Consider the following 24,960-nt stretch of genomic DNA (forward strand, 5'->3'; position numbering starts at 1 on the left):
CTCTCCTGGGACAAAGGTGACATCTGACTTAGCCGTACCCAGTACAGCACGCAGCTTCCACTGTAACAAGACTCCTTGTACTTTAGAACAAGTGAATGAAATTACTTTAACCTAGCTAACTGTACGCGCCGTCTTTCATTCAGACCAGGAATGTTGATGCTGTTAAAGGAGACTTTTTTAAAAAGTATATAATTGGGAGAAAGATTTGTGTCAGACGTGTTGGTTGGTATTTCCTGAGAGAATGCTGGTGGGAGCACCATGTGCACCCGCGGTCAGATTATTGCCAGTCTCTTCGTGCTCTCTGCGCTGGAAATAGGCTTCGGCATCACCAGCGTGGCTCTGGGTGCAGTCAGCATCGGGAGGAGCCGTGCTCAAGAACTCCACCTCGGGGACTCCTCACCGGTATGGAGCGGGGTTTGTGTACGTTGCAAACTGTTTCTCTTGTATTTCTTGACTCTGCGTTCAGACTCGGTGAATGCTTTCTGTATCTCGTGCAGTACATGATCATGCATCAAAGATAGTTAGGTAGAGCTGGGGGACCGTGGAGAGTCCGCTAAGGTTTGAAATCATAGCATGTTATAGTACGAAAAGAGGCATTCGACCAGCGAAAGAGCTACCCAGTTAGTCCCATTGTCCAGCCCTATCTCCGAAACCCTCTGAATTCATCACTTACAGTTTTGGTATGGATTATAAAAATTGAAACAGAAATGAATTTGCAAGGGGAAATACTGCAACTGCACATCGTAATCGAGTTGCTAACCACGAGTGTATGTAACATTGCATTCCATATCTAAACAACTTCAGGCTTTTGCATTTTCTGTGTTATGTAAAATATTGTATCATTTCAAAAAGTGGCAGCCTTAGATCTTGTGCACCGTTTGTAATGCAGTCCCCTCTCAGTGCAAGCCGGCATGAATATGAAACACGAGCAAAAGGATTGCATTTGCTGAAGTTGAAAGCAAAGAATCTAGGTCTTGTAAGGGACAACACCTGAAGCAACCCTGACGTTATCCCACTCTCTTCCTCCAAACCAGCAGAACCGTTCTATTTGCTGGATGCATCACAAATTGAATGTCTGCTGTGAAAATTGCTGTTTGCAGACGTAATTGGCATCTGGTGAACTTTTGCCCCGCGCTTAATTAGGATTGACTTGAATGACCACTTGAATTTTTTGATGTTTAATGCATCTGGGGAAATAAAGTCGAAAACCGTCTGGATACGAACATTTCAGATCTTTTAACCTCTCGCCCAATTGTCCTGGAGCTTTCGGTTAAAACAGAAACTTGACAGTTCGAAACCAGGGTCCGGGGATGTTGTTGTGATTTTCCTCTCTGTGCTTAATAAAGCCCACGTTTGGCATCTCTATTGAATAGCCAAGAAACTGTATTCCGACAGCCGGTGAGCTGTTAACGATGAAGGGGAAATCACGAACTGAATTAAAACCTGAACATGGTTTGTCTCCACAGATCCACTCTGACCTGTTTCCAATCCTTTCTTTTAAATTTCAGGTTTCCAGCCTCTGCAATATTTTGCTTTTGTGTTAAGCTATAACTATCATTGCCTTATTCCTTATTTCTGAACTGCACACAATCCTACGTTGTTTGGCTTATGCTGTGTTACCAAATTAAATCTATTGAACAGAACCTCAAATATTTCATGCATTTGATAAATTATGTTTGGACCAATTTTGTTTCAGTTGCAACCAAATTATTGGGGGTGGCGTGGGGAACAGACTGAGTTTTCCAATTTGGAGGGGCTGACGCAAAGTATTCGGGATTCTCCAGTATGTTTTGTCGAAGTTGTGGCATCCTGTTAAATTATTGGGAAAATGGAAAGACAATTCAAAATACAAAGCTTCATACATTTAACGCTTCTTTAATGGATTTCAGATGCTGATTTTTAGTACCTGAGTGATATGAACTGGAGCCTTTGGTTGCTATGAAGTGTTGGATTATACTGTACCACAATACTGTGATTGGCAGTGAGAATGTCAGCTTACAGCGCTCAGGACCTCGATCACTTTTTAACCCTGATATCTTTCTTATGTTATAATTTAAGGTAACACGCCTTAACCCAGGGACTTTCAGCTCTCGACTGCAGGTCAGTTCCAGAGCTGTAGGACTGGATTTTTCCATGGGTTTCAGGATTCTAACAACAGAATAATCAAGTTGAAATCCTGAGCCTGAATTTGCTTGGACTGGGATTTGCAGAGCAAATTTCTCAGAGGTTACCTCCTCTTTGGCTGCCTCCATGCTAAGTATCTAATTAAGGACAGTCAAGGGGCTCCCGATATTGCACACCCTTCACAGGGCCAGCAACTCTGGAGTCTCAGAGTCCCACCAGGAGAGTGGCTGAAATAGGTCACACACGGTGAGCGCACTTCAATGTGCGCATTTCCTCCAATGTATGGGAATTGAAATGAAAAATTCAGACAACCTAAGTCATTCGGCTCAGACCTGGAGCAAAACTCCTTTTGGCAGAAATGTTTGAGATGAGTGAGACACTTTATCGGTAAGGTTTTTTCTGACTCTGGGCTCTCTCTGTGGCATGGAGCCTCTGAGTCAGATGCCTCCTCTCACTCTGCTGCAGGGAGTCCAAGTTCCATGCCTGTGTCAAGACCAGTGGCAAAGTGCCAGTACTGTCAAAAAATCACCCCATTTGGGGCCTTAAGTATGTAAATTAGCTGATTCACTTCCTAGGCCACAACTCAGAAACTTTCCCAGTTTGGGAGTGTGTTGTGGGGCAGTCCCAACATGAACCCTGTTTTATGTTCCCAGCACTTCATTTCCAAGCTCACCATCCTGTCACCTGGAAAATTTATGTTTCCAAGAGACAATACAAACTTGGTGCTAAAGCAGTCAGCTGAGTGATGAGAAGTGGCAGTCATGAACAGTTATATTTTTAGCAAGCACAAACGTTGTTGTGTCACAACACAGCTTGTTGAAAACATGTAATCTCCATTACACATGTTAGATTCTTTTAACAAGGTACATACTGCATGTTACAATTTGTGAGAAATAACACTTAATATGTTACCAAGTAATTTAATATGAAAGTTGTAAATTATTGAAATTATGATGGATCATACTTAATGAGAAATAAAACATTTTCACTTGCATGTTATATTCTGCAGGCATAATCTATTATAGTGTAGCCGTCTTTATAATAATCAAATAAAGCTTACTTTAAAGAGTGATAAATTTTGTTAGTATATTCAATATGATTAATTGAAATTACAGCAGAGAACGCAGTAAGAAATAATATATAAAGAATTGTGGCAACACACAAACCATTAGTATGAAGATTTTAAAAATCTAAGCCGTCTTTTCCTCTTTCCAGTTTTTAGTCTGTGGAATATGTGGAATTGTCTGTGCCAAAAAGAAGTCGGGTCGCATAGTGAGTGATTTTATTTTTCAACATTCAACACCAATCCTCCAAATGCCAAAATTTCAACGGCCAATCATGTCACATCATTATTTTGCCATCACCACTGGAACAATTTCCCTACAATGATAGGGACTAATAAACATGCACTTCTTTTTCTTCACTCCTTTCTACATTTTGAATTATTCTCTGAGAAAATGATTTTGCACTGTGTAATTTTAGAAATTGACTAGTCCCAGATTCAACATGGAATTTAGATTTTTTTAAATGAAGCAAAAGCTTTGCAATGACATTATAGCTTGTTTCACGAAGAAGTAAATAGAAGACAAAATGATTGTTACAGTTTTTTCTGCTGCATTCTGATTCATGTTTGGGCTTGCTTGATGCTAAGGCAGTTTGCCATACAAAACATATAGCGAGTGGATTTCTAATTGCAGATGACTTTAAGCAGATTCCAATTATATAAGCGTCGGCTCTTGCCACATAATTAAAATTTAGTTTAATAATGGTGTCACTCTTAGACAGCTACATCGGAGTTTTTTTTATTATTCATTCACCAAGTGTGGGCATCACTGGCTATTGCCCATCCCTAATTGCCCACAGTGCTGTGGGTCTGGAATCACATTTAGGCTAGACCAGGTAAGGGTGGCAGATTTACTTCCCTAAAGGACATTAATAAACCAGATGGTTTGTTTCTGACAATTGATAATAGTTTCATGGTTATCATTAGACCAGAGTTTCTTACCGAATTCAAATTGAGTCATCTAACATGGTGGGATTTGAGTACATGTCTCAGAACAAGTCTGTACCTCTAGGTTGATAGGCTAGCAAAAATACCACTAATCACTGTCTCCCCCAAATGATATTATTCTAACTAAATGGTGGTGGCATAGGTATCATATTTCTGATATATAAAATATAAAAATATGCTTCTTTGAAAAGCAATCATTGTATAAATACATGGTATTTCAAATATTAGTTGTATAAGCTAGGAACACATTTCTTTGAATGGTGTATAAAATATAAAATTCCTGGGGTTGGGAGACTGTTAATGATGAAACTTTATTCAAATTGTATTTTCTTTACATAACTGATTTGATCTCTCAGCAAAATATAAAGCAAATGGGTATTTAAGAATATAAAAACTTGACTGAAACATATTGTATTAAAATAAAACATATTGTTGAATGTTGAGAATAAGTATATCCACAGGGATAAACTCCCTATGAATGGAAAAAAAAAGATATGTATCAACTTATGTAATGTCATTTTGTCTGAATTGGGAAGATGTTATGATCAAATAATGTATTTAAAAGCAGTTGTATTGAAGTTTCATTCAGGGAGAAGTATTGTGTAATCTCATTATTATGGACAGTATTTTACTTAAGGAATGCTTATGCAGAAACACACTGAGTCAGTATTCTGTTTCATACATATAAAAATGATCTACTGACAAGAATAATACTTCAGTTCAGGCCAGCAACAATCCTATTGGGAAGTTTCTGGTAGAGTTTATTGGCACTGATTCCTCCATAACAACAACAAATGTCATTGCTTTTTTTTGGAAAATTTGGAAGGGAATGGTAGACAAGAGAGCAGACAACTGTAACTTTAAAATTCTGCTTAAATGAACAACTTGCTTTAAATACTTCTATACCAGAAAGTAATATTTCTCTTATGCCTCATAATTTTATTTCTAGCTTGCTGATGTGGAGACTGATTTTAATTCTTCCTGTCTCCTGCCAGATGATATTATTTTCTGCCTGTTGTATCTGTGGACTGATCGGAGGAATATTAAATTTTCAGTTTCTGCGGGCACTAGCAAAAAGGACAGAAATAGCTTACCCCATACATGTGGCTTCCATGTCGATGGCATGTTTGGGAATTGCAGGCTGCACTCTTTCTGCCTGGCTCACCTGTCGCCTGGCCAGCAACGAGCAGCAGAGGATGTTCCTGGAAAGAGACCATTCATTGCATCACTCCCACGAAATGACAGACAAAGTATGTAAGGCTTGCAATCGAGAATATCTGATATACATAGATTATATGAAGTTTATTTTTGCTTTTTCAGCCCTACCCATTTTAGTTTAGCGTGTTTATAGAAAATTTAGATTGTTTTGTCTAGTTCACTTTATATTATATGATAATACAGTAATAAATAGTTTAATAATTTAAGTAATAATGAAATAATTTACATTAAATAATAGCACTTGATTTAATTAGTGACTAATTACCAATTACATTAAATAATTATTATTTTGTATTTTGACTGTATACTATATTATACAATAATGCAACACAACATAGGAACAGGCCCTTCGGCCCACCAAACCTGTGCCGATTCCCAGTCCTTATTTAGACCCGCTACAGGTACTTATTGCTCTTGCAATATCTGTCACTCTGTTCACCTCCTGTTCATGTGACTATCAACATACGACTTAAACGTTTGTAACATACCTGCTTCCATCACCTCCATTGGCAATGCGTTCCAGGCAACGTGTGAAAAAGTTTCCCTGCCCTTCTCCCCTAAACTTTCCCCCTCTCACCTTGAACCTGCGCCCTCATATAGTTGACCTTGCTACCTTGGGAAAAAAGCCTTTTGACTATCCACCCTATCTATGGCTGTCATAATTTTGTAGACCGCTATCCAGTCACCCCTCAGCCTCCGTCTTTCCAGTGAAAACAATCCGAGCTTATCCAACCTGTTCTCATAACCAAAAGCCTCCAGACCAAACAACATGCTGATAAACCTTCCCTGCACCCTTTCCAAAGCATCCACGTCCTTTTGCTAGTGTGGCGACCTAAACTGCACATTGTATTCCAAATGTGACCTAACTAAAGTTTTATACAACTGTAGCACAGCTTGCCAACTTTTATATTTGATGCCCTGGCCGATGAAAGCAAGCATGCTCTCTGCCTTCTTGACCACCTTATCCACCTGTGTCGCCACTTTCAGAGATCTGTGGACCTGTATGCCCAGATCCCTCTGTATGTCAATGCTCCTAAGGGTTCTGCCATTTATTGTATAATTCACAACTGGATTTGATCTTCCAAATGCATCATCTCTCATTTGCCCGGATTAAACTCCATCTGCCATTTCTCTGCCCAAATCTGCAATGTATCTATGTCAAGCTGTATCCTTTGACAATCCACCTCACTATCTGCAATTCCATAAATTTTGGTGTCATTTTCAAATTTACTAGTCAGATCTCCTACATTTTCCTCCAGATCATATATACATATATATTACAAACAACAAAGATCCCAGCACTGATCCCTGCGGAACAGCACTAGTTGCTGATCTCCATTCCTGAAAGCACTCTTGGACTGCTACTCTCTGTCTTCTATGACCAAGCCACTTTTTTTTAATCAATCTAGCCGCTCACCCCAGATCCCATGAGACTCTACCTTCTGTACCAGCCTGCCATGAGGTACCTTATCAAATGCCTTACTAAAGTCTATGTAGACAACATCCACTTCTATTCCCTGATCAATCATTCTTGTCACCTCCTCAAAAATTTCAAGTTGGTGAAACATGACCTTTCCTGCACAAATCCATGCTGCCTATCACTAACAAGTCCATTTGCTTCCAAATTTGAAAAATCCCATCTCTCAATATCTTCTCTAACAGCTTCTCCACAACTGACATCAGGCTCACAGGCCTGTAATGACCTGGATTATCTCAGTTTCCCTTCTTAAACAAAGGAACAACATTGACCATTCTATTCTCCTCTGGAACCTCTCCTAAGGCCAAAGAGGATGCAAAGATATCTGTTAAGGCCCCAGCTGATTCCTGGAACAAAAACAAAGTTGCTGAAAAAGCTCAGCAGGTCTGGCAGCATCTGTGAAGGACAAAACAGAGTTAATGTTTCGGGGCCGGTGACCCATCCTCAGAGCAGCAACTTTGTTTTTGCTCCTGATTTACCGCATCCACAGCTCTTTCGGTTTTTACCCAGCTATTTCGTCCTTTGCCTCTCACAAAATGCTGGGATAGATCCCATCTGGCCTTGGGATCCAGGGAACTTGTCTACCTTAATGTATTTCAAGACAACCCAACGCTTCCTCGCTCATTATGTTGACCTGCCCGAGAGAACTCACACGCCTTTCCCTAATCTCAACATTCCTCACATCCCTCTTTTAGGTGAATACCCATGCAAAGTATTCGTGAAGGATTTCACCCATTTCCTCTGGCTCCACACATAACCTCCCTCCTTTTTCCTTGAGTGTTGAATTAGTATTCTCATGAATTGTCCTGATGGATGCATGATGAAAACATTTTACAAAATGTGTCTTTCTCAGAAAGACTTACAATCCGATCATAACTTTATAAACTGGCTGATCTTTAAAAGCAGTGAATGTCTGCATGATGTCTTGCCTGCTAAGTCTATTGATTTTGGCTGTGTGTATTGTAGTTGTAGCAAGTTAAGTACTGTCATATATCAGGTGTAGTGTCATGGGATTTTGCTGCATGGAAAAGGCCATTCGTCTCATTACACTTGTGCCAGAATCTTACTCAATTTTGTTGTACTTTCATTGGAAACAAATATCGTAAACTTGTATAAACTGCTTTTATTCCTGTTGCTTGCATTTAGTATTTTTTTTCTCTCTTCGGCTGTTTGGGTTCCTTACAGCATTAATTGCTCTACCATGAATCAACATGAGGACTTTGATCTGAGTTGTGCCAATTAAAACTCCTCACCTTCCTTTGCTCTTAAAATTTAGACCAAGATTTGATTATTTTGTATTATCAGCGTTATGGATGCCATTTCACATTCAAAACAGCATCTGTGTTCCACGTGAGCTCTCAAATGTGTGGATGCCATTTTAGGCACACCATTGGCTCAGCTGTGAGGATCATGTACTGGAATATGCAAACCAGGCAGATTGAAGCCAGGCATTGTTTACTGCTGGCTTTTCCTTTAGCTGTGCTATTTTCAAACTCAATATTCCAACTCATCCATTCTCTTAACTTTACATCGCTGACAATGAGTTCATCAATAAGAAAAACTTACTGCCTGCACCCACCACCAGTGTTATTTGAAGGCTCACCAATTACTTTTATGTTATTTGCTGATTGATTTTCACTAGTGGCTCCTGAGGTCGTGCAAGTGCTGGTGGTTTGTCCTGTTATTTAAAGCTATTGAAGTCTAACTGCAACTCATATTCCGCTTGGGAACCCTGCAGCCCAATGATATCAATGTGGATTTCACAAGCTTCAAAATCTCCCCTCCCCCTACCGCATCCCAAAACCAGCCCAGCTCGTCCCCGCCTCCCTAACCTGTCCTTCCTCCCACCTATCCCCTCCTCCCACCCCATCTCCTACCGACTAACCTCATCCCACCCCCTTGACCTGTCCGTCCTCCCTGGACTGACCTATCCCCTCCCTAACTCCCCACCTACACTCACCTTTACTGGCTCCATCCCCGCCTCTTTGACCTGTCAGTTTCCTCTCCACCTATCTTCTCCTCTATCCATGTTCTATCCGCCTCCCCCTCTCTCCCTATTTATTTCAGAACCCCCTTCCCCTCCCCCATTTCTGATGAAGGGTCTAGACCCGAAACGTCAAACTTCCTGCTCCTATGATGCTGCTTGGCCTGCTGTGTTCATCCAGCTCTACACCTTGTTATCTCAGATTCTCCAGCATCTGCAGTTCCTACTATCTCTGAAGTCTAACTGTGTTGTATGTGATGAAAGCCTTTGTTCTCGCTTCAAGGGCTCTGCTTACAACACTGGCCCCTGGAATGGATCTCCCTTGACCAGCAGCAAGACAAAGGGAATGAGGAAAGTCAACAGAGAGGAGAATAAGCTTCTCACAAATGGAGAAGGATTGTGAGATGGCCTCTCAGCAGGAGTCCGTATCTACCCAGGGTTGTCAATGAGCATTACTCAAATTTCAGCCTCAGCAAGGAACAGTATGTTTTCCAGCTCTTTATTGTTCAAAAGGAGCTTGCTGAAATCTGTGACACCTTCTGGTCAGGTTTGTAGCTTCAAGACCAGTTAGAGGATGATATTGCTGTGTCTGTAGAAGTGATCACATCAATGACAGCATCCTTCCAGTTTGGAGAAGGTGACTTCTGTAAATCTCTATGAGATAGGTCACTAACATGCTGAATGTCAGGAGATTGGAATCGATTCACATCCTCTGTTTCCAGGGGGAGTCAGATGACTTGAGCATGTGGCTTCACCAGGATAGCAGTTATCCCAATGCTACAGAGTGTCGTTGACTGCGCACACATGTCACCTTGAGGACACTGAGTGCAATTTCATTAATGTCCTGTGACATACTTCATCGGGCCCCAGCTAGTGTGTGAATATATCTAACACACAAAGCAAGTTAATGTCCAGCAGCCATGACGGTTTATTCCGCAAAAGTCTGTTGAATCATCTACACTTAAGGCACCAACAGAAATCAGAGCGTGACTGTTGTATAGCAATGTTCGAACCATTGACCACCTGGCTTATGATTCTGCTTTGGAACCCATTCACGTAGAGACAGTTTTCATATAAGGAGAGCCACGCTGTTATAAGAAATGTGATTAAGCAGACCGTTAGGGTGCTAAAATAAAGTTTGAGTGAGCTTGTTGGCTGGCTTGCCGAGCTGGCTGGTTATCGTACAGACATTTCATCACCATGCTAGGTAACATCATCAGTGCAGCCTCCGATGAAGCGATGTTGTTCTACTCTGCTTGGAATTTATACGATCCGGTCTGTTAAGTTGCGTTGTGTCACTTCTGGTTCTTTTTTGCATCTTTTATATATGGGGTCTAATTCCACATGTTTGTTGATTGCATTACGGGTTGAAAACTAGGCCTGTAGGAATTCTTGTGCGTGAACGAGGATGGTCACATTATCTCAGTTAAATTGATGGCCTTCACTGTCCAAGTGCACTGGGATGAGGGAAAGTTCATTGTGTTGTTTTGCTTCTAGCTGGTGTTCGTGTATCCTGATGGCTAGTTTTCTTCTGGTCTGGCTGGTGTAATGCTTGTGGCAGTCATTGCAAGGTATTTTGCAAACTACATTGGTCCTGCATGCCATGGGTACGGGGTCTTTGGCCCTCGTGGGTGTTTGCCGTAGAGTGGCTGTGGGTTTGTGTGCTACCATGATTCCTAGTGGTCGCAGGAGTCTCGTTGTCAGTTCTGATATATTGTTGATGTAGGATAGTGTGGCCAGTGTGTTGGGGCGTACTGTGTCCTCTTGGCATCGTCTATCTCGTAGGCACCTGCGGATGAAGTTGTTGAGATATCTGTTGTTCACAAAGACCTTGCATAAGTGCTGTTCCTCCTTCTTGCGTAGTACTGGCATGTTGCAGTGAGTTGCTGCCCATTTGAATAGTGTCCTAACACAGCTTTATTTGTGGACGTTGGGGTGATTGCTATGGAAATTGAGGATTTGGCCAGTGTGGGTTGCCATGCTATATACTGTGGTTTGGAACTCTCCGTTGGTCATTCGTTCTAGCCTGACATCTGGAAACGGAAGTTGATTGTTGTCTTTCTCTTCTCTCATAAATTTGATGCCGGCGAATACATTGTTGGTGAGATGATTTGTCTCTTCTAACTTGGTGCATTTAATGATGACAAATGTGCCGCCCACGTATCAAATCCACAGTTTTGGCTGTATGAGGAGGAGGGTAGTGTGTTCCAGTCTTTGCATGACTGCCTCTGCAATACATTCTGAGAAGGGATACCCCGTAGGTGTGCCATTGATTTGCTTGTATATTTGGCAGTTAAAGATGAAGTGTGTGGTGAGCTTTAGGTCCAGTAGTCTGAGTATGTTGTCCTTGCTGTTGGAGCTGTTTGGAGTTGGTGATCCTGCTGCATCCAGTAATGTGGCAAATGTTTCTTTGGCTAGTGGTATGTCAACAGACATGACTAGTGCTGTAACGTCAAAGGAAACTATAATCTTGTTGTCGTTGATTTTAATCTTCTGGAGGTTGTTAAGGAATTCCTGGATTGAGCAGATGGAGTGGGGTGATCTGTCGATCAGGTGTTTCAGTCTCTGTTGTAGGTCCTTGGCCAGTTTGTGTGAAGGTGTGCCTGGTAGGGAGACAGTGGGTCTGAGGGGGATGTCTGGTTTGTGTACTTTGAGTAGACCGTAGAAGTGGGGGGTGATTGAGCCATCTGGTTTCATTTTCATGTGGTCTGTCTTTGTTATTTGTCCTGCATTTTTTAGTCTCTTCAGTGTTTGTGTGATCCTATTACCAAACTGCGGTGTTGGGTCCATCGCCATCTGTTGGTAAGTGTGTGTATCTGCGAGCAGTGCCTGTGCTTTTTCAACGTAGTCTGCTTTGTTCATAATAACGGTCATGCGCCCTTCGTTCGCTGGTAGGTTTGTAATGTTCTTGTCTTTCTTGAGTCCTTCGAGTGCTTTTCTCTCTGATGTGTTCAGGGTGTCCTATTCATTCCTCCAGCTCAGTGTAGGGATTATAGTTTGTCAGATAGTTTGTTGTGTTTCATCCGTGAGTCCATTAGCTTTTAGTGTAGCTTCCAGAGCGGCCATGAAGTCTGTTCTGTTCACATCTCTGTGGTTATAGTTTAGTCTGCGTATTAAGACAGCCTTCTCAGTTCCTGTAAGTGGTCTGCTGGATAGGTTTCTTACCCAAGAATCTAGTTTGTTGTTGTCCTTGTCTTTGTGTTGGATCAATTTGGTCAATTTCTCCTGTAGCATGTGTTTCTTCTTTGTTCTGGTCCTGTGTATTTTGATGGCGATGGCCTGTTCCAGGGTTGTAGTCCATTGCTGGTCTGTAGTGTTTAGGTATAATGATTGTTGGCGCGCAATTTCCGCTTCATACTTGTAGAGCTGGTTACAGGCATCATTGATCATGACCCGTAGCATTCTCTGGCCATTTTGTTCAGCTGTTTTGCATGCCTGTGGGTTGTTGAGTGGAGGTTTGTACTTAATGCTGCGAGGCAGTACCTGGTTCCTGAGGCATTTGTGGAGAAAGTGAAGTTGTTCGTGGGTAGTGCTCAGTCGGTTGGCGAAGGTTTCCCATTGTTTGGCTACTGTGAGCGTGTTGTTCCTGTAGGTGTTTAAGGTTCTTGCGAAGATTTGTAGCTTGGGTTGTGGATGAGATTGTTGGCTCGCTTGCTGAGCTGGCTGTTATCAGGTATATGGAAAGCAACTGAGACAGAAGAGGAGAAGGAAGAGCAGCAGGAGAGAGAGGAGGAGGCAATCACACAATTTTCCTTTCCACTGGGCTGTTTATGATCAGCCCATCTGATTTTGGTTCCAGGGAATGTAAACTAAATTCCCCAGTCATCAACAGTTCCACATGTTATCTTCCTTCTGTTACAGATCATTACAGCATGCTCTTAATCACAGTGCTGCAAAAGAAGCCACAACAAAACAAACAATCCAAGCCAATTGTATCATAGAAACTATCCAATATTCAGTATGAAATCAACTAGTTACCTTTGTATATTCCCTTTGTGTCTGTCTCTCATATGCCATTGCCTTTACCTTAATGCCTCTATGCCTGGCTATCCCAACGGCTGCACTAGTACTGGTGGAAGTCTGGGAAACTACAGATGGCCTTGCAGATTGATCTCAGTGGTTCTGGGCCGAGAAAGTTTGATTTCAGGTTACAACATCTCAGCGTGGGAAGCAACAATCACGCTGGTAGGCGGAAAGAAAACAGGAAGAGCCCTGGTGGAATGGCAGTGATAGGGGCATAAATGCTGTCATAGTGAGGAGGATAGCAGCAGGATCTTGCTACACGGAGCCACTACCACTAGCCCATGATGACAGTGCAGCGATCCTAATAATCAGATGCTGAGACACCGTGAGCTGTTGCAAAACCATATTGAAGAAATAATGAGAGGAATGAAATATTGAAAATAGACATTTGCATAATGTTACAGATTCATGTGGAGCTTAATACCTGATTTCTAATCAGCTGGACAACCTGTTCAATGGGAGGAGCTCCTATGGTTAACTTTCTGTGACCATGTAACACTGATGACCTTGCCTCCCCAGTATAAAGGGGGATCCGTCATTCCTCGTGTCCTCTTGAATTCAGGAATTTGCTCAAATGGTCCACTTAAGAAGCCTGCAGATGTTAGTTCACTAACACTTTCCAGCTTTCTATCCACCATCAGTGGCTTTAGCCTGCGCTGTACATGCCTGTAGCCCTCCAATGCTGACTCACCAGTCTGAAGCTCTGCTTCAACTCCTGGCTGCTGCTGTTCTCTCTCTGTCACTCGCTATCGCTCTCACTACCTGTCTCCCACTCCATGAGACTTCCCCAGCTCAACAATGCTACCATTCAATCCAGCTAGGTATCTGGCAGTTGTATGAGCGCCTTCCCGCTACTGCCATTTGTAGTCAGAGGCTCCGCTTCCTTGTATCATTTGAATGAGCACCCTCTAACCTTGACCACTAGTCTGGGTTCATTGAGCATCTTGTAACCTCCTCCGACTGCTTTCGCAATAACTACCTTTAATGCCTCATGCTCCCAAGCCGATTGAGTACCTCCCTCCTCCTGACCATTGACTGCACCAAAGTCTGTCCCGTTGTTTTAGAGAACCTTAAAGCTCACTGTTTGACAATATGTACAATTCTTGTCTCTTCCTCAGGGCAAATTAATGATTAGAATCACTTCAAGCAAATGTTCCAATCAAAAATACTCTCCCTGTAAGCAGTTAAAATGGGTTTATACTCACTAGAATTCAAACTTGTTTACCATGTTTTTGGATTCCCAGCTTGGGATTGCTTAATAGTGTGCACTCTTCCATCATGTGAATGAAGAGGCAGCACAAGGTTTGATGCTGTAACTGAAGCAATGGGCATTGTTTAATTGTGCAACATGATCCCTGCATGTGTCCTTGAGAAAGAATTTTGTGGCTACATGCTGTGAACAGCCAAGCTTGATCTAACTTCACCTTTACTTTGTTTTAATTTATTGTCGTCTCTTCTACTCTTTGCAAATTTGTGGTGTTCGCCACGGCAGATCCATGCCCTGTGTAGGTTTCTTTTTTAAAAAAATATTACTTGAGTTTTATTAGAGTGGGGCAGAGGTGGTTTTCCCTCTGATGTTTTCCTCTTTCCTTGTACAGAATCATCACACTTTGTTCAGTGTCTCCTGCTGACATGCTGAGTGAGATTGGTAATTTACCATGTGAGGAATTGCAGGTGAGCCCCTAATCACACTACAACATGGCATGGCACATTGTCTGTCTTGCTTTGTATCATCCAAACAAATCTCCACAAACTACACAATCGGTTAATTAGCCACATCTCTGAACATAATGCAGATCTTCCAAGTTCACAATGCTGTCAGCATGTTTTGAGTATCATTACCTCTCATCTTGTGTGCCAGCCATCTGATGAAACCAAACTTTGATTTCCCTTCCCAACTCCAGCCCAATCTCAAATAAAACAGTCAAACATTGGACCTGGTGTATAGAAGGCCTGAAAAGATTAATTCCCAGCAACATATGACTTGATTTTCATCAGAGAAATGTGTGTAAGCTAATAAGTGAAGAGTAAAATAATGTTATGATCGATCAGTTTTCATTGTGGCATAACTTTTTGTTTAAACAATAAACAAATGTTTTGTTGTTAGACATGAAGCATTTAAATTATCATGCAGTTCTGATGTATCTGGCTCTTGACAGTGATTGTTCATCGTTAGAAGAACAGATGCAGCATGTATTGTAATAATGCTTTAATGCTTTACAAGCTGTTAATATGTCAATTTCCTGGTTTAATTATTGATAATTATTTTATTCAGCTGTGAAGAGCACTCTAACTAATTCTTGACAAATGTACCAGAGCATAACTTAGCTTCAAGAAAGGAAATTTTGGGTTTAATGACAGAAAAAATAAAATAACTGCAGATATGGCAAATCTGAAATTAAAACAGAAGGTCTAACAGCATCTGTGGAGAGAGGAGAAACAAAGTTAACATATTGAGTCTGATCAGAACTGAAAAAGACGTATTGGACTCAAAGTGTTTTCCCCTCCACAGATACTGCCATACCTGCCTCTCTAGACTATCTATTTTTATTTGCTTTCATGTTGTTCCTCTATGAGTTCTCTTGAATTCTCCATTGGAATGTTTCGGATTTATTTCTGGTGAGTGATAAATATCAGAGGTTGTGAACTCTGCTGCAACTCCAGCAAATCAAAATATGAAAGTAAGGTGAGGATGTTTCTGAACTATAATTAGATCTGGCATAAAAAAATTACTTTGACATTGAATTCATAGAGTGTATTTGAGACACTTCTTTTCATAGCACTACATTCTAGAGCTAACCAGGAATTAGGCTATTCTAGACCTGGTAATGAACAATGATGTTGGATTCACCAATCATCTCGTGTTAAAGGATCCTCTAAATGACAGATAGCAGCTCCTGTTTAATTGAAAGACCATTCTTTTAAATATGAATAAAGATTGTTATAAGGTTATTAAGGCAGAGCTGGCAATTGTAAACTGCAACACTAGGTTAATTGGTCGGATGCAGTGGCAAGCCTTATAACTTTCATTGTTATTTTTGTGCAAATGTACAGCAGCTTCAGATGGGAACCAGAACAACTCAAACAAATATGTTTGAGTTATTCTGGTTCATTGTCAGTTTCATGTTAGTGGCACCTCATTATCTGCTTACCATTGAAAAGCATCGAAAGGCATGAAGCTGTTATATTTATGGAATAGATATGAACTAAACTTGCCTCAGAGGTTTAAATCCAATCCATTCCTTTTACCGGTGTGATAAATATTAATTACTGTCAGTCAAGCAGTCTGGTACTGAAAATTGGCAAATTCAGTTGTGGATTCTTATTCATACAGGTTCTTTTGATTGTTGTTTGAGATTTTAAAAAGTGTAATTTTTTTTGTTTTTTTTTAGTCAATTTTTCTGTCTTGCATAATCCAAACTTTGTTGTCCTCTCTTTATTTCTCTTTACGCATTTGATTTGGCTTTCAATTCACTTGTTGTATTTCATTCTTCTTTGTCAGCCCTTGTGCTGTAATTTCACAATCCTTCACTCTGATGGGTCAGAAGGCATACTGTTGCGAGTCTTGTTGGCTCAGTTCTCATATCCTGTACTCTGTTTTCCCCACTGAAATATCAGGTCACACCCTCAGCATTTCACCACATGAAAAAATTAAAAATATAATTTGCAAGGGCATGTTTAACTTGTGGCACACAACATTAGGTACCCTGCTAGAACAAACTATGACCCATCAGCAAATAATTATTATAGCCAGAAATTGCAAAATTATGCAAATTACATTCTTGATGCTATTGAAGAAAGTGTAGCATAAAGTATAGACGCTGAGTAACAATGTCTCACCTCTTATTATTCCTGCATTTAAAGGCAAACCCAGCACATAATAAAACTGTAACAAAAACAAAGTTGCTGGAAAAGCTCAGCAGGTCTGGCAGCATCTGTGAAGGAGAAAACAGAGTTAATGTTTCGGGTCTGGTGACCCCTCCTCAGAACATAATAGAACTGTAGTAACTACGACAGTTGATGAACCTCAGATCATAGCGTCATGGACTTACATGAGGAATCTGTTGTCCACCAGATCTCAAAGGAGAACTTGAAAAGCATGGAGTCTGTGCTCCATGGAGGTATCTTAGAAAACATACGTCCCATTACATTAAAATGTTTGTTGATTTGCAGAATATGAATGTAGGCATACATTTTCCTTATAGCCACACATACATATAGCATGTGATAACAATGCACAACCAGTAAGAACACATGTGCTTATTTATTTATAAAGCATTTTACCTTCTTTATAGGACAAGAACAATTGACCCCTATTTGAGGTGAATTAGAGGAGGAAAACCATGACAGAACTTTGAATCCATCTGCATGTGAAGCACATACCAGCACAGACACCTTATGATAAGTAGAGAGAAATACTAAGAGGGAATGCCTGATGGAATAATGTCGGAATAATAAATTAGCACGAGTGAGGAAGTGTAGCGATGGTCGAAGCTAAAGATGCAGTAAAGTGCAAGAGAGTGATCTAACATATTGGGCGCTCCTCCTCAGCTATGTGGGATCACTGCTCTTGTGGAGCCTGCTTTGAAGACAGTGAAAGTAAATCTACATCATATGAAGATCCTGAAGGCGAGATGGGCAATTCCGTCCATCACTTTAGTGATGCAAATGACTGACTTGAATGATGCCATGGAGGACCAGTTTCTACAGTGTTGACGGTTATTATTCTTTTTTATATATTCATTGACGAGAGTGTCACTGGCTGGGCAGTCATTCATTGCCAATCCCTAGTTGCCCTTGAACTGCCTTCATGAACTGCTGCAGTCCATATGCTGCACTTGGACCTACAATGCCATTAGGGAGGGAGTTCCTGAATCTGACGCAGGAACGCTGAAGGAACTACAATTTATTTCGAAGTCAGGACTTCTGTGGGCTTAGAGGGGAACTTGCAGCTGGTGATGTTCCCATGTATCTGCTGCCTATGTGCCTGTACATTCTAGTGGCCTGCGTTTGGAAGGTGCTGTCCAAGGAGAATTCCTGCAGTGCATCTTAAAAATGGGATACACTGCTGCTACTGAGTGTTGCTGGTGGAGCAAGTGAATGTTTGTGGATGATGCCAATCACATGGGCTGTTCTGCCTTGGATTGTGTCAAGCGTCTTGAGTGTTGTTGAAGCTGTACTCATTCGGACAAATGGGGACTTGTGTTTTGTAGATCGTGGACAAGTTTTGGAAAGCCAGGAGGTGAGTTGTTGCTGCAGAATTCCAAGTCTCTGACCTGCTCTTGTAACCACAATAATTATATGGCTAGTTCAGTTCAATTTCTTGTCAGGGATGACCCCCAGAATGTTGATGGTGTTGATTCAGATATAATAATGGCCTCGAATGTCAAGGGACAATGGTCACGTTTTCTCTTGTTGGAGATAGTCATTGCCTGTACTTGTTTTGCACAAATGATACTTGCCATTTCTCAATCCAAACCTGGATATTGTCTAGGTCTTGCTGTGTTTGGACACGGACTGTTACAGTATTTCAGGAGTCATAAAATTCCTGGTTAATAAGGTGTACAGTAAGAACATCTCTCAAAAATGCCCAACTGCTGCTCGTGGAGGTTTCAATGTCCATAGCTTTGAGAAGATTTTATAATCAGCTTTAATTTGTACAGGATAAGGAGGGGTTTCAAGACCATGTGAATTTCTACTGTTTGTTGCACAATGAGGACCTGAAAGATAGTCTGAGTTGACAAGATGGTAACAGAGACGGTAACAGACAGCTTCAGAAGGAATGAACTCACACCCAATTCTTGCCAGGCAATCCCAAACACTGCTGCATAAGTATTGATTGCACTGACAGCAAATGGGCCTTCTGCGTGCTATGGAGCAGATCACTGGGCTTGTAATCAGTTGAAGCTCCTCCTTCAATTTATTCACTCACTCCCTCTGTATAGAGTGATAGAGTCATACACCATGGAAACAGACCTTTCGGTCCAACTAGTCCACGCTGACCATGTTCCCGAATTAAACCAGTCCCACTTGCCTGTGTTTGGCCCATATCCCTCCAAACCTCTCCTATTCATGTAGCTATCCAAATGCCTTTTAAATGTTGTATCTGTACCTGCATCCACCACTTCCTCTGGCAGTTCATTCCACAGAAAAACCTCCCTCTGTATAAAAATATTGCCTGTCATGTCCTTCTTAAAACTTTCTCCTCTCACCTTAAAAACATGTCCCCTAGTTTTGAATTTCTTCACTGTAGGGAAAAGGCTCTTGCTATTCACCTTGTCAGTGCCTGTCATGATTTTATGAACCTTTATAAGACCATCCTTCAACCTCCCACACTCCAATGAAAAAAGTTCCAGCCTATCCAGCCTATTTTTATAACTCAAGCTGCCCCCCCCATTCCCGGCACCATCCTGGTAAATATTTTCTCCCAATTTAATAATATCCTTCCTATAACAGTGCAACCAGAACTGTACACAGTACTCCAAAAGGGGCCTCACCAAAGTCCTGTACAACCTCAACGTCTCAACTCCTATCCTCAAAGGTCTGAGCAATGAAGGCAAGCATGCTGAATGCCTTCTTAACCACCTTGCCTACTTCTAACACAAATTTCCAAAGATTATGTACCTCAACCCCTAGGTCTCTTTGTTCAACAACATTGCGCAAGGCCCTACCATTAACTGTGTAAGTCCTTCCCTTGTTTGTTTTCCCAAAATATAATATCTCGCACTTATGCAAATTAAACTCCATCTGCCGCTCATCCTATTGAACCAATTGATCAAAACCTCTTATACAAGCTTCTTCACTGTCCACTATGCCACCAGTTTTGGTGTGATCCGCAAATTTACTAACCATGCCTCCTATATTCTCATCCAAGTCGTTCATATACGTGACAAACAAAAGTTGACCTAGTACCAATCCCTGAGGAACACCGCTGGTCACAGGCGTCCAGTCTGAAAAACAACCCTCCACGGCCACCCTCTGTTTCCTACCGTAGAGCCAATTTTGTATCCAGTTGGCAAGCTCACCTTGAATCCCATGTTATCTAACTTTACCAATTAGTCTACCATTGCAGAACCTTGGCAAATGCTTTACAAAGTCCAAGCAAACAACACCGCTCTACTGCTCTGCCCTCATCAGTCTTCCTGGTTACTTGCTCAAAAGACTCAATCAAGTTGTGAGATACAATTTCCCTTGCATAAAACCATGCTGACTATATAGTATGTTGGACTCTGTTAAGTTGTGCAAAAAAAAAACACTTATATAAGACTTAACATATCCTACGCCATTCTCTGTAAGAAATAAACAAGTGAAGTAGGTGGTAATTCATAGCTGGTAATTTTGTCTATTAGAGAATGTTAACAAGAGGAGAATTGAGGAATTACGAACCCAGCTTGGAACGTCTCATACAGAGATGTTCTTGCATGCACAATGAGCAGAAGGCAAGCAGAGCAGGATAAACAAGGTTGAAAGAGCAAAAAGCAGGAGCAGGAAACCATATCTATGTATGGTTATGTTGACTAGATTTTCAAATGTCAAAACCAAGACTCATCCAAAGACTTTGGGGAAGGTGGGGCTCCATGAGAACTGCTATGTCAGGCAGCCAGTAACAGGAATCAGAGGGTGTGGTGGTTCAATCTGGGAGGTCATGTGAGGATATCTTTGACTATGTCTAGCCAAGTTTGGAAAAACATTATTGATATGCACTTCCAATGCCAAGACAAACAAGGCTATGTGCCAGGTGCTGGCAAATGAGATTTTACTGGTTAGGTACTCATTTTTGACTGGTGCAGACTTGGTGGGCCAGAGGGTCTTTTTCTATGATACAGGCCTCCGTGACTCGATGACATATATATTCTGCAGCTGCATCAGAAAATACGGTTTGTAAGGAGCAAACATTAGGTGTCTTTTTATTGATGACACCATGAGGTCTCAACCCTTGCCATTTATCAGGAACTAATGCCAGGACTGGGTTGGACAATAATTATCACGAGGCTTCAGAAATAATCTCCTGTTGTGAAAGAACAGTTAAAACAAGACATTGGCCCTCACATTCCTGGCACTGGGACATCTTTTCTGCCATAGTCCACATACTGAATGTCAAAGTGCAGCATATGATAGGCCCATAATGACAGCCGGAGTATTCAGTGCCATTCAGCAGGAAACACTGAGCTGCTGTCATGTTTGCTACTGCTGTTGGTTTCTGTCATGTCCGATCAACTCTGCGTAATGGAGATAACTGGAGCTCCATGACAGCTAAATATGTTTCATTCAGTCTGGTCAGGCAGTAGCATGAGAGTGAATATGTGGCTTCACAAGGATTACAAAGCCTGTAACTGTATGCTTGTTGCTTTGTGGACATCACATGTAAACATTGATATGCACCATAATCAAGACGGATTCTACTCTTTAAATAAATCACATTAATGTGCAGAATCCTGGCTAGAGTCATGATTCCTTCATTCTGCAGAAGTTAACTGTACCTTATATACAGGTGCTTGAGCTATCTGGACAAAGCAAAGGATGGTGACTGGATGACCACAGCCATTGATTATAAAGCTACTGACCTCAGTGTGCAACTCATGCACACACTGGAAGCGTGCATGTTACAAAAACGTTGCCGCCAACCAAATATGATAGAGTAAACCCTTGGCAAGCTGGAACAATACTTTTACTGCTTAAAATGCAAGAAATTTCCTTGCACTCAAGATAGACTTGGAATACTGCATGCCATTTTAGTATCCATATCTCAGAAAAGATATACTTGCCTTGGTGATAGTACCGCAAAGGTTCACTACATCAATTCCGAGAATGGGAAATTTGATAAGAGGCTGAGTAAATTAGATCTAAACCTTGTGGAGTTGAGAAGTCTGAGAGGTAATCTCATTGAAACACACAAGATTCTGAAGGGGCTTGGCAGTCTAGATGCTGAGAGGGTCTCTCTCTGACTGTGAAATCTAGAACGCAGGGCACAATTTCAGCAAAAGAGGTTGGTCGCGTAGACCTATGATGAAGAGAAATTTCTTTTCTCACAGTGTTTTATTAATTGGAATTCTGAGGGCTGAGTTATCGTTTTGAGCTCTCAGGCAGAAATGGAGAGAGCATAGTAAAGTTAAGGGTGAGAATCCACCATAATCATACTGAATTGCTCAAGGCCTCATGCATACTCCTGCTACAAGCTGTACGTTTGTATGTACGTATAAGCTGACATGACAAACGTCTGAGCTTTCCCTGCAGCACCCACACTTTAGATTGCTTGCCATTGTGCTAATATCAAAGCCGAGACTTTAATCAACATGCTGTATCATGGTTTGATCCACAAGTGCTCTCATGAAATTGCTGTCCACTTCCTGGAAAGGATTGCTGGCAGGAATGAGCACTAAACTCTTTGTAAAGATCTGTCACACAGGCTTCCTGGCAAACTGTTAAGGCATCAAGCACTTTATTGCGAATACCCATCAGGTATCTTCTGTACTGCATTGCCGCAACATTTTGCATCACACGCATGCCTCGCAATGATCATATTCACTGGAAGAATTGAAACATCTCTTGATGTTCATCCTCAGTACCATTACTCCATTCCCCTATTGTCAAAATCTTGGGAGTTACCGCTGACTACAAACAACTGAACCAGTCACAGAAATACTCGGGAATTCTGTGGCAAGTAATTCACCTTCTGACTCCCAGAATCAAATACGATTTACCAGGCTCAAGTCAGGAGTGTGATGATATACTCTTCACTTCCTTGGATCATTGCAGCTCCAACACTATTCACAGATCAGTACCAGCTAAATCAAAGCAGCCCATATTATCAGCAGCCCATCCACCCCCTGAAACATTCACTCCTTTGACCATCGAGGCACAGTCTCAGCATTGTGTACCATCTTTGAAATGCACTGCAACAACTCATCAAGACTCATTAGATGGTACCTGCCAAACTTGTGACCTCTGTGACCTGGAATGACAAGGGAGCTAGACATAAGGGAACACCACTACCTGTACGTTCCCTTCCAAACTACACATCTGCATCTGCTCTTTCATAGTTGTGGCATCACAATCCTGGATATCCCTTTCTGTCAGCATTATGGGTGGGATGTGTCTACACCACATGGAATACAGCAGTTCAGGAGACAATTCACTGTCACCTAGTTAGACGCGTTTAGTGGTGACAATCACCTTTCCATTGATGCTCAAATCCCATGAATGACTAAAACTGCTGAAAAAAAGACACATTGTGTCACAGCCTTTTATCTTGCATTCATCAGATTATTTTCAAGAAAACCAATGTAAGGGGAAACAATATGTTTACACTGTATGAGTGCAGCATGCTGCTTCAAGCTGATTGGCAAGTGGGTTATGAACTATAGAGGCATTGCCATAGAGAATACACAAGTTAGATAATGACTGACAGTTAACTGGCAGGCTTGTTTAAATCTAAACCAGGTAGGTTGATTCTGATTGGACAAGACATTAATGAGGAGTGAACCTGAGAGTGCTGTCACTTATTTTGTTGAGTTGATAGAGACATTTTCTTTCTGTTTGTAAAGAGGGCCCTGTGTTTTAATATATATAGCTTCCAGTATGCACAAGTGTGCCCCTTTATGAGCCTGACTGCCAATCTCAGACAAACTGCATCTTTGTCTTCAGTAATACTCAAGATATGTGCTATTAAATAACTGACTAAGTTATACATTTAACAAATTTCACTTGCAAAGTTGCTCTACAGGATCTGGAACCTATGGGAGCTTGTTTCCTGACTGGTTGGGAACACAAATATATCCAGTTTATGACTATGTGCTAGACTCCACCTCTAATTGTCCTCTGAGTTACACACATTGTATCTGAACAGATTGCTGAGAGTGTGAGATCGAGTGATAGTGTTTCTCCTTCATCACTGCCTAGCTCTGACACTGTCAGTTCGAAATTCTTGATTAACAGAAAGAAGAAAGGCACAAGGGTAAGACTGTGGTGAGAGGAGGGTTAAGGTGAGGGAAAAGCAAGAGATTCATTCTTTCATCATCTGCAGTTTCTAAATCAGACAATGTTTTGGGAGAAGTGGGATGTGAGACAGAAGGTTATATATTCTCACTTGTACCTTTTCAGCACATTTGCTGGCCATGCTCTCCAACAACATACAGGTACTTAATTTCTGCTTTAACATTAAATGTCCCAAGGTGCTTCTCAGGAATGTTTCAACTTTTTCCTATATATATCAAGGAAATTTTAAATACCTAACCATATAAGGTTGCTGTTTCTTTTTCTCTCTTTGGTGTGGATTATATTGTTACTGTACATTAACCCTGCTGCCCTTAGCTTATCTAAAAGCTATCTGTTTGGGTAGGCAATGTTTTCATCTGTCTGCTTGTGTCTTCATATGTTCTGCCAGTGCCTACGGCCTGCAATGTTGCAAACTTGTTCTTTCCAATTCGCATTTTCTGTACCTCGAGATGGGCAGACTCTCCCAATTAGTTGATCTATCAGCCTTTCATCTCGATCTTTAAAAGTACCTCTTTTGGCATTTTTCAATTTTGTTTCAAAGTTGTCAATTGGGTCATCTAAGACCAATCAGAAACCTTGAAGTTCGTATCTCAGATGTGATAATTCGATATCAGCTGGAGCTGGGTGCTGAATCTTTCAAAAGTTTTGTCTGGGGTTCTGATGTCCTCTGTAGTATACTCTCAGCAACTAAATGCATTTAATCCTTTGTCATCTGTCTGTAGATGGATATAGCTGAACCTCTTTTCATTGCTAGTGCCTTTTACTGGGACTACTGAATGCCAATGTGCATTTTTGTTTAAACCTCTCAAATGCCTCTACAATATTATCATCTCTCCAGTTCTTTATGGGATGTAGCTGTGTATTCATTGCTGTGCCAGTCAACATTCCATTGTTCATTTGTTTTAGGTATTTTTTTCTTTCTCTCTCAGGCACTAATTTTAATCGATTTTCCAGCTCACCATTAAAGCATCTAAAATGTTCTGGGTTTACTCACAGCTGCTACCATGTTATAGAGATAGTAGAAACTGCAGATGCTGGAGAATCTGAGATAACAAGGTGTAGAGCTGGATGAACACAGCAGGCCAAGCAGCATCAGAGGAGCAGGAAAGCTGATGTTTCGGGCCTAGA

General features: G+C 41.3%; 1 protein-coding gene across 1 annotated transcript in view; it reads left to right on the top strand.

Moving 5' to 3' along the window:
- Positions 1–223: 223 nt before the first annotated feature.
- LOC109927727 (transmembrane protein 196) overlaps positions 224–24,960 on the top strand; it is a 71,130-nt gene continuing 46,393 nt past the window's right edge. The window contains exons 1-3 of the mRNA XM_048616731.1: positions 224–420; positions 3,340–3,396; positions 5,131–5,385. Coding sequence (XP_048472688.1) covers positions 259–420; positions 3,340–3,396; positions 5,131–5,385 — 474 coding nt within the window. The 5' untranslated portion in view covers positions 224–258. The remainder of the gene's footprint in view (positions 421–3,339; positions 3,397–5,130; positions 5,386–24,960) is intronic.

This window comes from Rhincodon typus, chromosome 2 (genome assembly GCF_021869965.1).
Source record: "Rhincodon typus isolate 14 chromosome 2, sRhiTyp1.1, whole genome shotgun sequence".
NCBI classification, from domain to species: domain Eukaryota; kingdom Metazoa; phylum Chordata; class Chondrichthyes; order Orectolobiformes; family Rhincodontidae; genus Rhincodon; species Rhincodon typus.